Source organism: Aythya marila, assembly GCF_965140915.1.
Source record: "Aythya marila genome assembly, chromosome: 6".
NCBI lineage: Eukaryota > Metazoa > Chordata > Aves > Anseriformes > Anatidae > Aythya > Aythya marila.
In genome coordinates this window covers 6,631,465-6,643,932 of record NC_139047.1, presented here as the reverse complement: position 1 = coordinate 6,643,932, position 12,468 = coordinate 6,631,465, and the positions used below count along the sequence as shown (strand labels likewise).

The following is a 12,468-nucleotide window of genomic DNA, read 5'->3' as shown; positions in this document are numbered from 1 at the left end:
ACTCACCAGCTTGCCGAGTTGGAAGTGTGTTAGGGAATTACCCATCCCAAATATCCAGGTTTGGAGAAGACAAATACTCGGGCTCTGTTACCTGGGGTCAAGCCCATGGGGTTGTGACCCACAGCCCCACTCTAGCCACTGGTGCCAAGCCCCTCACTTGCTTCACTCATCTGGTCCTCAGCCTGGTTCCCACTGCTGCCCCGGTGCCCACAGAAGCTGGCAATCTGGACATACCACCTACAGGACCTGTAGAGATGCTCCCACGAGCTGTGGTCCCTCCAGCTACTGACATTAAGACCCTCACTCTCTTGCTCTCCAGCTGCTGGCACCACCAGCTCCGGGGTACCTACATCCCCAGTCTGACTCCAGCTGCTGGCCCAGCATCCATACCAGTCATGCCTGTAGCTGGCATTTAATCCTTGCACCACGAACATGTGAATGTACACACAGGATTACACAGAAAGGTAGTTAAGAACTGTTGCTTTGTCTTGGAAAAAAAAAATAAGATGAACCCAAACAAACAAAAAAGGAACACAAAAGAAGACCCAAACAGGTTCACCTTTTTCCAGAAGTGGCAATCTCCTGTTCCATTCAGTTACCAAACCATTCCCCACGTGTTGTTTTTTTTTGTTTGTTTGTTTTTTCTACCATTTTCCTGTACAGTGCCAGGAACGAATTGTGATAGACACAGGACAGGAAGACCCTCTGTATATCTTTCAAATACTGGTGCGGTATTCCTGGGCTACCCTGGCTTACAATAACTAGTTAATTGAGATCTGATTTGCAGCTGCTACTGACCACAGTGCTCCAACATCACAACTTGCTAGCAAATCATAAAATATACCACTTACCACGTGCTGCTAATAAAACACAAGGAGCATCAGAAACACCATCTCTTCTTCATCCACTTCGAAAGGAAGACATGGGTTCTTACCAGCTGCCCGCAACCATTACTCTAGCTATAAATGCTTAAATGAGGATTTATGCTTTTGTTCTCAACCTTTTAATCCTTTCCCTTTTGCAGATGATACATTAGCTTTGCCTTGTGCCCAACAATTCTAATGGATAATTAATAGCACTTAACGATTCTTTCAGGTTGACCGCATTTATTTATGAACGCTGCAGAATTACGTCAAAAGTCCAGCTCACTCAGAGGCTGGACAACTGCAGGTAATCCACTCAGTCTCCTACTTCTGGGACTGCAATATTCAAGAGATATTTTTCTTACTGAGATCCCAGCCTGTGGTACACGCAGAACTCAGGGAGCAGCTGATGCTAAAGGTCTCACTTCATCTGTGTCATGACATACCTTGAAACCCATTTTCGGCAAGCGTTAGAGCAGGAGGAGGCAGCAGAAGCTGCCCTATGTGGGCCGTAGCACGGTAGGTCAGCCTGTGAGGAGAGGCTTCTGCTTCCCACAGCACAGCCCCACGGTGAGAAAGCACCTGGACAGACAAACCCTGCTGTCCTGGCCCATTTTCTGGAGTGTTCCACCTGCAACACCAACCCAAGGCAAGGGTTCTAACCCCCACTGGCAGCCCCAGAGCAACAAAGTACCTCAGGCAGCCCCCAAACCTCGGGCCGCTCCCTCAACACCTTCCAGGGCAGCCCCAAAAGCCCACCACCCGCCGCTCCCATTACCTCCCACCCGCCCCAACACCAGCAGACTGCAGGGAGTGGACACAGCAGCGCTCACCTGTCTCTCCAAGGCTGATGGCGAGCCCTGCTCCTGCCAGTGCCATCCCCTCAGTGCCCCAATGGTCGCCCAGTGGCCGTTAATGGCCTCACGCTATGGCCCCGCCCCAGCGCGCCCGCCATTTTGGCGCTGAGGGAAGGGGCTGGGGTCCGCCATCTTAGGGCAGCGTCTGGGGGGCCCGGCCTGGCTGCGGCCATGGGTGCTGCCTTTTACTGCGCAAGCAGTAAAAACAGATTTTTTGCCAATAACAGGGCTGAAAAACATGACTTCATCTGCTCTGGCCTCTCTTGGCAGAGCACAGCAGCAGGTGTGTGCAGTGGTTTTTCATGCAGGGGTTGAATGCTCAAAGACCTCCTTGGCAAACAGTGGAAACCAACACAAGCAATTAGATGACAAGCGGTTTTATTTTGCAAAACAATCACTATACAGCAACAAATACAATTGCAAATTGGATTGAAAAACATGAATTACCTACCACCAGCCATTCAAGAAATGCCTCTTATGGTAACAGGCTCTAGAATTATCAGAAAAAAACACAGGTTTGTAACAGCAGACTGTATTCCTTGAAATCCCAGCATACAGCATGTTTATTCGTTGGCTTTTTCTCTTTGCTAAAGTTGAAGTGGCTTTTATATGCTTGACTTTTCCAAGTGTGAAACTAATTTACCTTCCTGCAGTGGGAATTGCTTGAGTTGCAGCGGGAATTGCTCTAGCAACCTGACGAGAGGGTGAGCTCTACACACACCTAGGCTAGATTCTACCTGCTTCGGTTTTTATAGCAAACGTGTTCTACTCTTCAAGGCATCTGCCTTTGAAGGGACATGGGTGCTTGGGTTTCAAACGGTGTTTGGTCCAGCATGGCAAAAACTGCTGCTCACATGTGGTTGCACACAGGCTGCCTTTCGACTCCCTTTGGGTCGTGTATATAGGCAAACATCTAGTTGTAAGCAGTCACGATGAGGTCACTACTGTACTTTAGCATAACACTGAATGGATAATACCATTTACTGCTGTACAGTGAAAATATACATGGCCCCGGTGGGCACAAAATTACCCTCATCAATATTAGTTTTTCCTTTATTGTTGCTGGACAGAGGTTTGCTCAACTTTGATTTCTTTCTGCTTGTGGTTACATAGGAACAGAACTCTGCAGATGGGGCAGAAGCCCCTTTTGTCTCTACAATTTGACAGACTATTAATTTGGGGCTCTCCCCTAGCCATCCAAACAGGTTTCACTGTTCCATTTATCTGGATTATCTCTGCTTTGTTACAAAGTTAGGTCTCAAACACCCAACATACCTGCTGGCTCAACATGCCTGCAAAAAGAAACACAATGGATGCAGTTTCCAGGAAGCTGGCTCTATCTTCTTTAGTGGACATTACATATTTACAAAACATTTTTTTTTTAAACCAACACTCTTCTTGAGAAGTTAAGATTAATATGAGCTTTTCAGTGAACATCTAGAGTCATGTAACATAACTTTATTTTTTTTTTTAACAGCACAAAACTCTTTGATTTCTTTTACCTTCATCTAACTCCACAGCATTCTAGGATTCTTTCTATGGAAGGATGATTACGATTACAGAGGTCTTTGCCTGAATCAAGACAAGAAAGCTCATTTTAATGCATGAAATAAATGACTTGGTGGGTTACACCACTCTAACTTTGGACTCATAGGTGGATGATCTAAGCATTGTTATCTAGAGTATGTCAATTTTAAAAGCAGAATTAAAAAAAAAAGAAAAGGCAAAAAACTACGAGTCACAAGTTAACACTGTTCTCACTAGCTGGTGTTCAGCCTCAGAGAAGCTGAGGTTCAGTAGTACCAGAGACTCTCTCACCCACATTTGCAAAAGGCATAAAAAAAACACTGCAAGGCTAATTTATAGTGTGTGATCAGAGCAATGTGATATAAATACTGTTTGATGTGTTTTTCTTGTTCTTCTTCTTCTTTCTGTCTTTTGCTCTCCTGGAAAAAATGGGAAGAGGCTTTTTAAGCACCTCTTTTGACCTGTTTCCATGTGAATTCATACAATTAACTCTACGCAAGAGTTAATTAACTCTATACAAATACAAGGCAGAAATCAGAACCCATTTAGCATGGTTCTAAGCTCACTGTCCTTTGTATAAAAGAGCTGACTTACCAACAGTATTAGGTACTTTACAGTGTGAAAAAGCTTTTTGCAGAGCTGAAATGTCATGTGTGTGGCTGTTAGGAGTTCATTTTCAGTAAAATTTACAGAGATTTAATAACTTTGTTTTGTCTTTGTACTGCTGTGACAGGTTAGCCAAAATCCTCATTTGGTCCACTGAAGATCTACTGCTTAGTAACTGTGCATTTGCTACCTGAATTATTTGGAATCCTGTGCTATTAATTATTAGAATCCTTCTCCACAGACATAAAAATGTTCTCTACGAGTCTTTTTGGTTCAAACCCCAACACACACACACACGCACACATACAAATTAAGGAAGAAAAAGAACAGATCAAAAGCTTCCAACACACAATGTTAACCTAATACATGTATCAAATATAGCTCAACTGACAGTGCAAAGTTTAGTTAAGAGATTTCAAAAGGAAAAGATCAAACAATCTGCAAGAATGTAAACTGGTCATTTGATAATGTCTACTGTACATATAGTATCAGCAGATTACTACCTGCTGATGAGTAATACTACCTTATTACCTTCAGTGTTCTCTTAGTGTCCATAAGACAGCGCTGGAGTTCTCGCAGGTAACTCCATTAGATTGGATGTTTATATATCTCTGCCCTTTATATTTTATGCACACTTTTTCTTATACTTTTTATAGTCAATATAATCCCACTTTGCTCAGATTTTCAGATGCCCTATTTATTGATTAATCGCTATGGCAGCCCAGTCTAGGGAGCTCAATTTATTTATTCATGTACTATAATTTACAGGCATCTCTTTTATGCTTATCACTGTTATCTGAGTGCCTGAGTGTATACATAAGACATCACTGAAGGAGTGGAAACAACACCTTAATACTCGTTTTTGTGTTTCAACTTTAGCAAAAGAAAAAAAATAAATAAATCTAACATTCACTGTTACTACAGGAGTTAAAAAAAAAAAAAAAAAAAAAAAGCCAAACTATGTTGGATTTTTAAAAAATCCAGAATCCAAACCCAACCATCTTTGGAGACCGTTTTACAAACTTCTGGACCCCACAAAAATTGTAACTTTGTGGAAAAAAAAAGAAGGGAGGGGAAGAGGGAAGGAATCCTTTTTCTAGCATCACAGAAAAGACTTGCATCTGGCACTAAAACAGGGTCACGGCTTTTAGTTGTTACAGAAAGCAACTTCATGCTAAAAGTTTTCATCATTTTAAAATGTGTTTTTATGAAGAGGGAAAAAAAACCCTGCTAACATCTACTTTTACATACCTAAAATTGCAACACCAAAGGGTGCAAGAGACACAGATACTGTGAATAAAGTAGAATATTCAAGTATATGAGGAGGGCGTATCACAAATGACCACAGAGAAATATATATATCTATAATACTGTATTAAACAGATGGAAAGGATGTGAAACTGGTGGTGCGTACACAAATCTAGCCGCTTAACCAACTTTCTAATCAGACACAAGTCCGTTGGGGTGGAAGTGCTTGCTTTCAGTAGCTTTTTTACGTCACTTCCCCAAGCATTGTTCGGATGTTTTCAACTACTAGTTTCAGTTATTAGTTAAATAATTTATTGGCTTTTCAGCTATACACTGACATAATTACCCAGGTCCAAAAAAAAAAAAGTTAATAACTTAATTCAACTTTTGTTCTACTTATTTATATAAAATAACACTTTTTTTTTTTTTTTTTAAATTAAACTTGAATTTCTCTATACGCCCTTCCTTCTGGTAAGCAGACTCTTAATCTAACCTGTAATAACTTACAATGGGCAACTTTTTTTTTTTCTTTTTCCCCCATCTATCAACAGAACAGCAAAATGAGCAACTTGGGATATTAACAAGGCTCTTCAGAAAGAGGTGGATGGCCTTCAGGCACATGAAAGGTAAAAATGCATTTTATCATAGTACGGTACTCCATGCAAGACAGAGCAGAGCAACAATAATTGTCCAATGTAACATACTGCAGTTGTATGCCCATATAAAGCCAGTGTCTTCCTGTTGTAAATGGAGATCAGGCCAATTTCTGCATCTATTTAATTATTTTTTTCTTTTTTTTTTCTTTTTTTTTTTTCTCTTAACTGTATGATAACTACAAGTCTTGGGATGTGACGTAGTTTTAGACATGGTAAAGAATGAATGTAACACCTGCTCTGAGCCCATTCCTGCCAAGAGCTCATGCCTAAATATTATTACTTCATACAACGCAAAATGAGCAAATTCATAAGCCCTGCTTAGCAAGGGCTGCCGTGACATCTTCAGCGAGGGTAGCAAGCTGGGGCGATTCAAGCAGGTTGATGCTTCCAGAGGACGAGACGTTGCTGAGTCTGCGTGGTGAGGCCACGCTGGACCTGCCTGGTGACTGCGTGATGATCTCAGCCCCGTGATCAACACGGGCTTTAGCGTGCTCTCTGAAGTTTAGTTTCTGGCTGTCAATCTGTTCCAGAAAAGCAAAGAATTTAATGCATTATATATTCACAGCAGTTTCTCATTATAGATTATCATTTGGGTCTCCTTTTGTTTATTTTTAAGAACTTTTAAGAGGATTGAAGCTTCTTCAGTCCCTAGAAGGATTGAAACTGAACGTTTTTTTACCTTGTTTAATGCATCACTGGCTCACTATGCTACGTCTTCTCTTACTATTTCTGTCTCCCATGGGTGCCCTAATGAGCACTACCACTGTTCTTAGCTGTATGAATGTAACAGACATTTTATGGGCATTGTGATTTGTTTCTGAAATCTGTATTTTCAAATGCTTTTGGGGGTGACCTTACTTTCAAGATGTTTTCCTCATGTTTCACACAATAGTCCTGATCTTCTGGGATATCCACACTATAAAATATTATTATATCATGCCTGTGCTATACAGAGGTCCTAAGTAAGGTTTTTCTTCAGATGGAAAGCCAGTGCACAAACTACAGGAGGTTTCACCGTAAGGTTCAAATTTATCTTAGATGTGGATGTGAGCTTGATCATTCCAAATTCCAGAGGGAGCAAATGGCATGTGAATGAGCTCGATGCTGAGCAAACGTTCCCCACTCAGCTTAGAGCCACCACTGAATTCACAGCTCCGGTAACTGGTCATTTCACCACAGAATTTGGGCCAGGGCACAGTGGTAGCCTTTTCCCTGAGGGCTGTCCCCTTACCTTGACATTACCACCGCCAGGTACATGGTGGGCATTTTCAAGTGAACCAACTTTAGCCTGAGCTTTCTCTTTGAAATCCAGTTTCACGCTCTCAATTTTCACACGCCCACCTCCTACACAGAAAAAGGAAACAAAGAGGGGAATGGCTCAGGAGAAAGTCTGACATGATGCATGCGGGTACATTCAGATTAGTTCCTTTTTAGTTGGGGTCTAGTGATTTTAGAGAAGCACAGAATAACATGGAAAAACAGAAATCCTTTACTATGAGGGTGGTGAGGCCCTGGCACAGGCTGCCCAGAGAAGCTGTGAATGCCACATCCCTGGAAGTGCTCAAGGCCAGGCTGGATGGGGCTTTGGGCAACCTGAGCTGGTGGGAGGTGTCCCTGCCCATGGCAGGGGGGTTGGGATTAGATGATTTTAAGGTCCCTTCCAACCCAAACCATTCTGTGATTCTAACACACTGCACATTTAAGTAAAATCTAAAATCTTCAACACATTCAAACTGCAAGCATGTGCTGCAGTCCTATTGATTTTCAGAGGATCTAAGCATATGCTTAAGTATTTTGCCAACTTCAGTCTGCGTATCAGTATTTTATCAAACTGACATCATGTCTGCAGTATCCTTCCGCACTGTTTTATTTTAATCTCATCTCTAAACCAGGTGGTCCCAGATATTTGTCTGTATACATTTAGTTAAGTAGAATATTATTTGTATTACGTAAGTGTATTTATTTTCTTTTGGACTATAAAAGAGAATGGTATCATCCGTGTTTTTTCCTGCACATACAATATTAGTCTTTCCTTTGTCCCACACCCCATAAATTCCTACGTTACCTGGCTTGTGATGGATGTTCTTGAGTGAGCCACACTTGGAAGTCACATGACTCAAGTCAATCTTCTTGGTTACGATCTGTACCTGTCAAAAGCACACACAAACACAGATTACAAGAATGAAAGGAACAGAATACATAAAGAGCCAAGGCCTGCAGAGGAAGAGCCAAGCCCCTGGAAAAGGAGAGATGGTTAGTAGAAAACAGACCATGCCACAAAGGAGGAAACACCTGGATTAATACAGCAAGATTCCTTTCCACCTAGGGAAATCACAGAGCTGGGTTAAGCTTTTCTATTAGCAAAATGAAGAGGAGGATGAAGCAAATCAGCTTGTAGGTTCTTTTTAAAATGTTCCTGAGCCTCCTTTCAGGGCAGATGCTCCAAAGCCCTGCATGCAGCAGGACCTGCCCTGTTTGGTTCTGCTTTTTGAACATGCATCCTGACAACTGGGAATATTTTGGTGACTGCTTTTTTCTTGGCCATCTGTTTCATGTTTTTCTCCGGCTAAACAGAGTATGCATTTCAGCTCAATCTGCTGCAGGGAGCCTGGTGAGTCTACAAATGCGACTCCTGCAGCTGCACCTGCGCTGGTGCTGTCACCGGCAGCAGTGGCACTGCACTGCTCAGCCAGGCAGCAGCACGGGCACCCTCCGTCTCCTTCTGCAGCACTGCGCCCTGTGCTGCCGTGGCTGCAGTGAACCCATCTCGGGAACAGCTACAGCAAGGCTCCTGCTTTGCTCCCAGGTGTGGCTGTGTTAGCAGGCCTTAAGAAGCTGCAGCCCTCCCAGGCCAGGCCACGCAGGGGCTCCAAGCTGACTGCAAACTGCTGGTTTGCTCTTCTATTTGAGGAGAGATCATTTTCACCAGAGGGGTCAAACCCTCCTTATGCTATTCCAGTGTGACTGCTGGATCACACCCTGAGCAACCTCAGCTGGTTACGCTGGAATGATGCTGCAGTGTTAGCACTCAGCACGCTAACTGATCACACCCATTCTCTGAGCTTTCTTTGTCCTCGTGTTTTCTTTCTTTTCTTTCTCTCTGATGACTCTCGTAACCAACAAGGTTAGCTGAGGAAGGGCTGACATGCTGGGGGACGACCAACTGGGAGCTGGAGTGTCTTTTGGAAAAGACTTTCTCAGGCCACTGCTATGAAAGGCACTGGACCATTTTGGCTCGCACTGGACTTTAACTGACAGCACCCTGGGGGATTTAGAGATAACCAAACTTTTAAATTTTCTTTTCCTGGCCAGGTCCTGGCAATGTGTTGTGCTCTGTGGAGGAAGATCAGAAGGCCACCACTGCAAACACAGGGCTCACACGACTACCAGACCAGACTCACATGTGAGAACAGCAGTAAGAAGGAAAATAGTGCTCAGAGGAAGGGAGACAGGGGGGCTGGCTGTGCAAGGTGGGTCACCACAGTGGAGATGCCTGCTCACAGGCTGTCTGTGCTACTTACATTTCCTCCCCCCGCAGAATGTTTGATGTTATCTCTGGAACCACACCGGGACTGAATATCGCTAAAATCGATCTTCTTGTTTAAAATCCTAACCTAAAAGGAATCGGAGGTAACTTACTATATGTAATACACACACTCCATCGGGGTGCAGGACAAGGGAGCCAGAGTAATTCTGCCTCCTGCTGTGACTCCTTCTTCTGACACTTGTATTGAAATGTGAGAAAGTCAGCCACACCAATCTCTGTGCTTAGGATGCTAACGCAGCATATGCTCTTTTTCTACCTCCTGAAATGGCAGTTACATGTAAATGCAAAGGAGAGAGGTTTTATACTGGGAGAGATGAGAGGTGGCTTTTCCTTGAAAAGCTCAAAGAATCCCTTACTTGCCTGGACATAGTCCTTGGAAAGCCTGTTATAGGCTCTCTAAGTGATGGCCAGTGTTCCTGCTGAACTGGACACGAGCAGATGGAAACCCTCTTTCTCAGAGCTCAGCACTCCAGCCTTCAACGCAGCAATCTGAGACCCAGCCAGCTCAGGCACTGGCTGAAATCCTGAGGTATCTCACCCCTCTTCCTGCCACACAGCCCTAACAGTGTCTGCATTCACACAGCAGACCTCTGATCTCAGTGTGTCCTGTTAAAGGTGACTGACAAATGGCTTAAGCTGAAGTCAGAGCTCACTGCTGCTCTCTCTCTCCTGTCTTCTACCAAAGGGCAGTGCAGAAAACAACAACACCTGGACACTTCTTGCTGCAGCCCCTGTTCCTTGATCCTCAGCGCTGCCTGTACTATTTGGTGGCCACGACTTGCTGGTGCTAGCAGCATTGTGCCTCTCCTCCCCCAGGGACTTGTTTTTTGGCAGAAATGCCACCTGACTTTCCCGTGATGGTGCCAGCCTCCCTTACAGATGCCAGGGGCCTGTATTTCTCCTGTGTCACCTTAGCCACGGAGGCACTGCAGGCACATGACAGTGCCTGGAGGGAACTCTTTGAAGGACAGGCCAAGCCCCGCTGTCCCACCTTGACCATCAAACCAGTCCCTCCACCTAGCAGATGTCAGGTGCCACCAGTGATTGTGCTCCCAGGGAACGATGTGCTGCTGGGGACAGTTAGCAGGAGGCAGGGGCACCTGGGCACACACCTGGGTGACACCACCTCCAGGCTCCTGTCTGAGCAAGGGCAGGGGACTGTGCTCATCTGCATTAGGCTTTGCAGGTGTGTGAGTAGGATTTCTAGCCAGGCCTTCTTTGTACCAGGAGCTTTTACTTACTCAAAGAGTGCTGCTGGTGCAGCGTATTCTCTTCTCTGGGTTAAATATGAGGTCATTACTCACATATTATGGTGGATTTTATTCATTCTTATCTTACTAATATGCAATATGAATTCATACTCTCTTTCCTGTACAAACCATATTCATTTGGGCATTATCTATTCATTATTAAATGACACTTCTATTGCCTTCAATAATATCATTTAGCACAGCTCTGTCGGCTGCTGTTTTAGGTAAAACTACAGGGACTAACTGATATGTAGGAGAGAGACAGGCACAGATGTATGGGTTACCTTCTTCCTGCTTCTCACCACCCAGCAACACAAAGCAGCTGCACACCAGCTGAAGTGCTCAGTAGGAGGAAGAACCCCATGCAGTTTCTGCCTCCTGGTTTCAGGTCCCCACACTGCTCCAGGCTCCCTGTTAGACCTCTGAAAGAAATCACTCACTTCCTCTGTGCCTCACCTCTCCAAACTAGGAAAAGACAATACACCTGCCTCACAGGGACATCGGATTTTGCAGTTCTTGCAGTGGGGATAGTGCCACACCTAGATACCGAGTCAAATATCCTCTGGCACTGAGCAGCTGGAGTGCTACTCTTAACTTGCGTCCAGTAAACTCCAAGAAGAAGCTTCCCGAGGGCCACACTTTGCAGCTAATGAAAAGGATTTCTTCACAGAAAGCTGTTCCGTGGGTCCCCCTCATTACGTATCGTGTAACCACTACATCAGTCAAACCCATTAGGACATTAAATGCTTCCTGGCCTAAACTGTTAGAGTTTGGTAATGGCACACTCAGCAGTGATGGCGATGACAGCACCAGAAAGCTCCACAACTGGTAGGTCACCTTCAGCCCTTCACAAGGGCATCTTCAGTAGGCAAGCTGATTTCTGTCTTTCTCCCGTCTGCTTAATCCATGTAAGTAAACCAATGCACACTGAAACGTGAAAGGAAATGCCACTGGAATTTTAGGCTTGTTTTATTTCAATATACCATTGGTTTAAAAAATGTACCCCGGTACCATACGCGATAGGTGTCACATTAGTTACTGAGACACACATCAAATGTGCAGTCAGATCGCGGTCTCAGAGAGCTTCGGGCCAGACAGAACTGGGCAAAACAGAAAGCCTCCCTAGCACTTTCTGAGCACATCTCTCAGCAACGGATCAGCAGCACCTCTTCACAATGGCCACAGGGATGAATTTGCTCTGAAAATGCTGACTTTGGTCATGACAAGACCTCTGTGCTGTGGACTGGGGGCCTGTAGCTTAAAAGTGAAGCCAAAGCAAGGTGATGAGCTGAGAGGGCACCTTTGATCGAGTGCCTGAAGGTTGATTTGCACCCACAAGTCTGACAGATTACGAGTCTCATGGCCCATGGACCCAGCTAGCAGATACGCAGTGGAACAATCATCTCAATTATCCTCTCTGTCTCACTGGGTGAGATGTGCCCCTGCGTAGAGGGGCCAGCAGGAGACCTATGTACCACTTATGTCCTGTGCTGAGGGCTGAAGTGAGATGAGTGACATGGACGTGCTGGTCACCCAGCACAGGCAGGAAGCACGCTGAGCCAGGGTTTTCCTCATGATCTGTTTCTCCCTTCCCTGGAATACATCAATAACCCTGCACATGTTCACATCACGACTGCCCTCTACAACAAAGCATGCTACGAACTGATTAATCCTACAGATTAATGCCTTTAACCACGTAATCCCTCCATCCTGTATTCCTGAGCAAGGCCTACCCCTCCTGCCAGCAATACCCACCTAGCTTCTCTCAGCTCTGTTAGCCTGGGCAAGCAGGAGCCAACGTCTCTGACTGTGCAGCAGGGGCTGAGGTATCACTGCCTTTTCCCCAGTGGCGCTGTGGGGCTGGGTCTGTTTTGTATCAATCAACAACTATCACCCAACTTGGCTGGACTACAT

At 44.7% G+C, this 12,468-nt stretch overlaps 1 protein-coding gene across 3 annotated transcripts in view; it reads right to left on the bottom strand.

Annotated features, from left to right (window-relative positions):
* Positions 1–2,087: 2,087 nt before the first annotated feature.
* Positions 2,088–12,468, bottom strand: part of MAP2 (microtubule associated protein 2) — a 64,650-nt gene continuing 54,269 nt past the window's right edge. For all 3 annotated transcript variants that reach the window (XM_082763368.1, XM_082763366.1, XM_082763367.1), the window contains 4 exons: positions 9,279–9,371; positions 7,823–7,904; positions 6,989–7,101; positions 2,088–6,278 (listed from right to left, as the gene is read on the bottom strand). In XM_082763368.1, the coding sequence (XP_082619494.1) occupies positions 6,063–6,278; positions 6,989–7,101; positions 7,823–7,904; positions 9,279–9,371 (504 nt within the window). In that variant the 3' untranslated portion in view covers positions 2,088–6,062. The remainder of the gene's footprint in view (positions 6,279–6,988; positions 7,102–7,822; positions 7,905–9,278; positions 9,372–12,468) is intronic.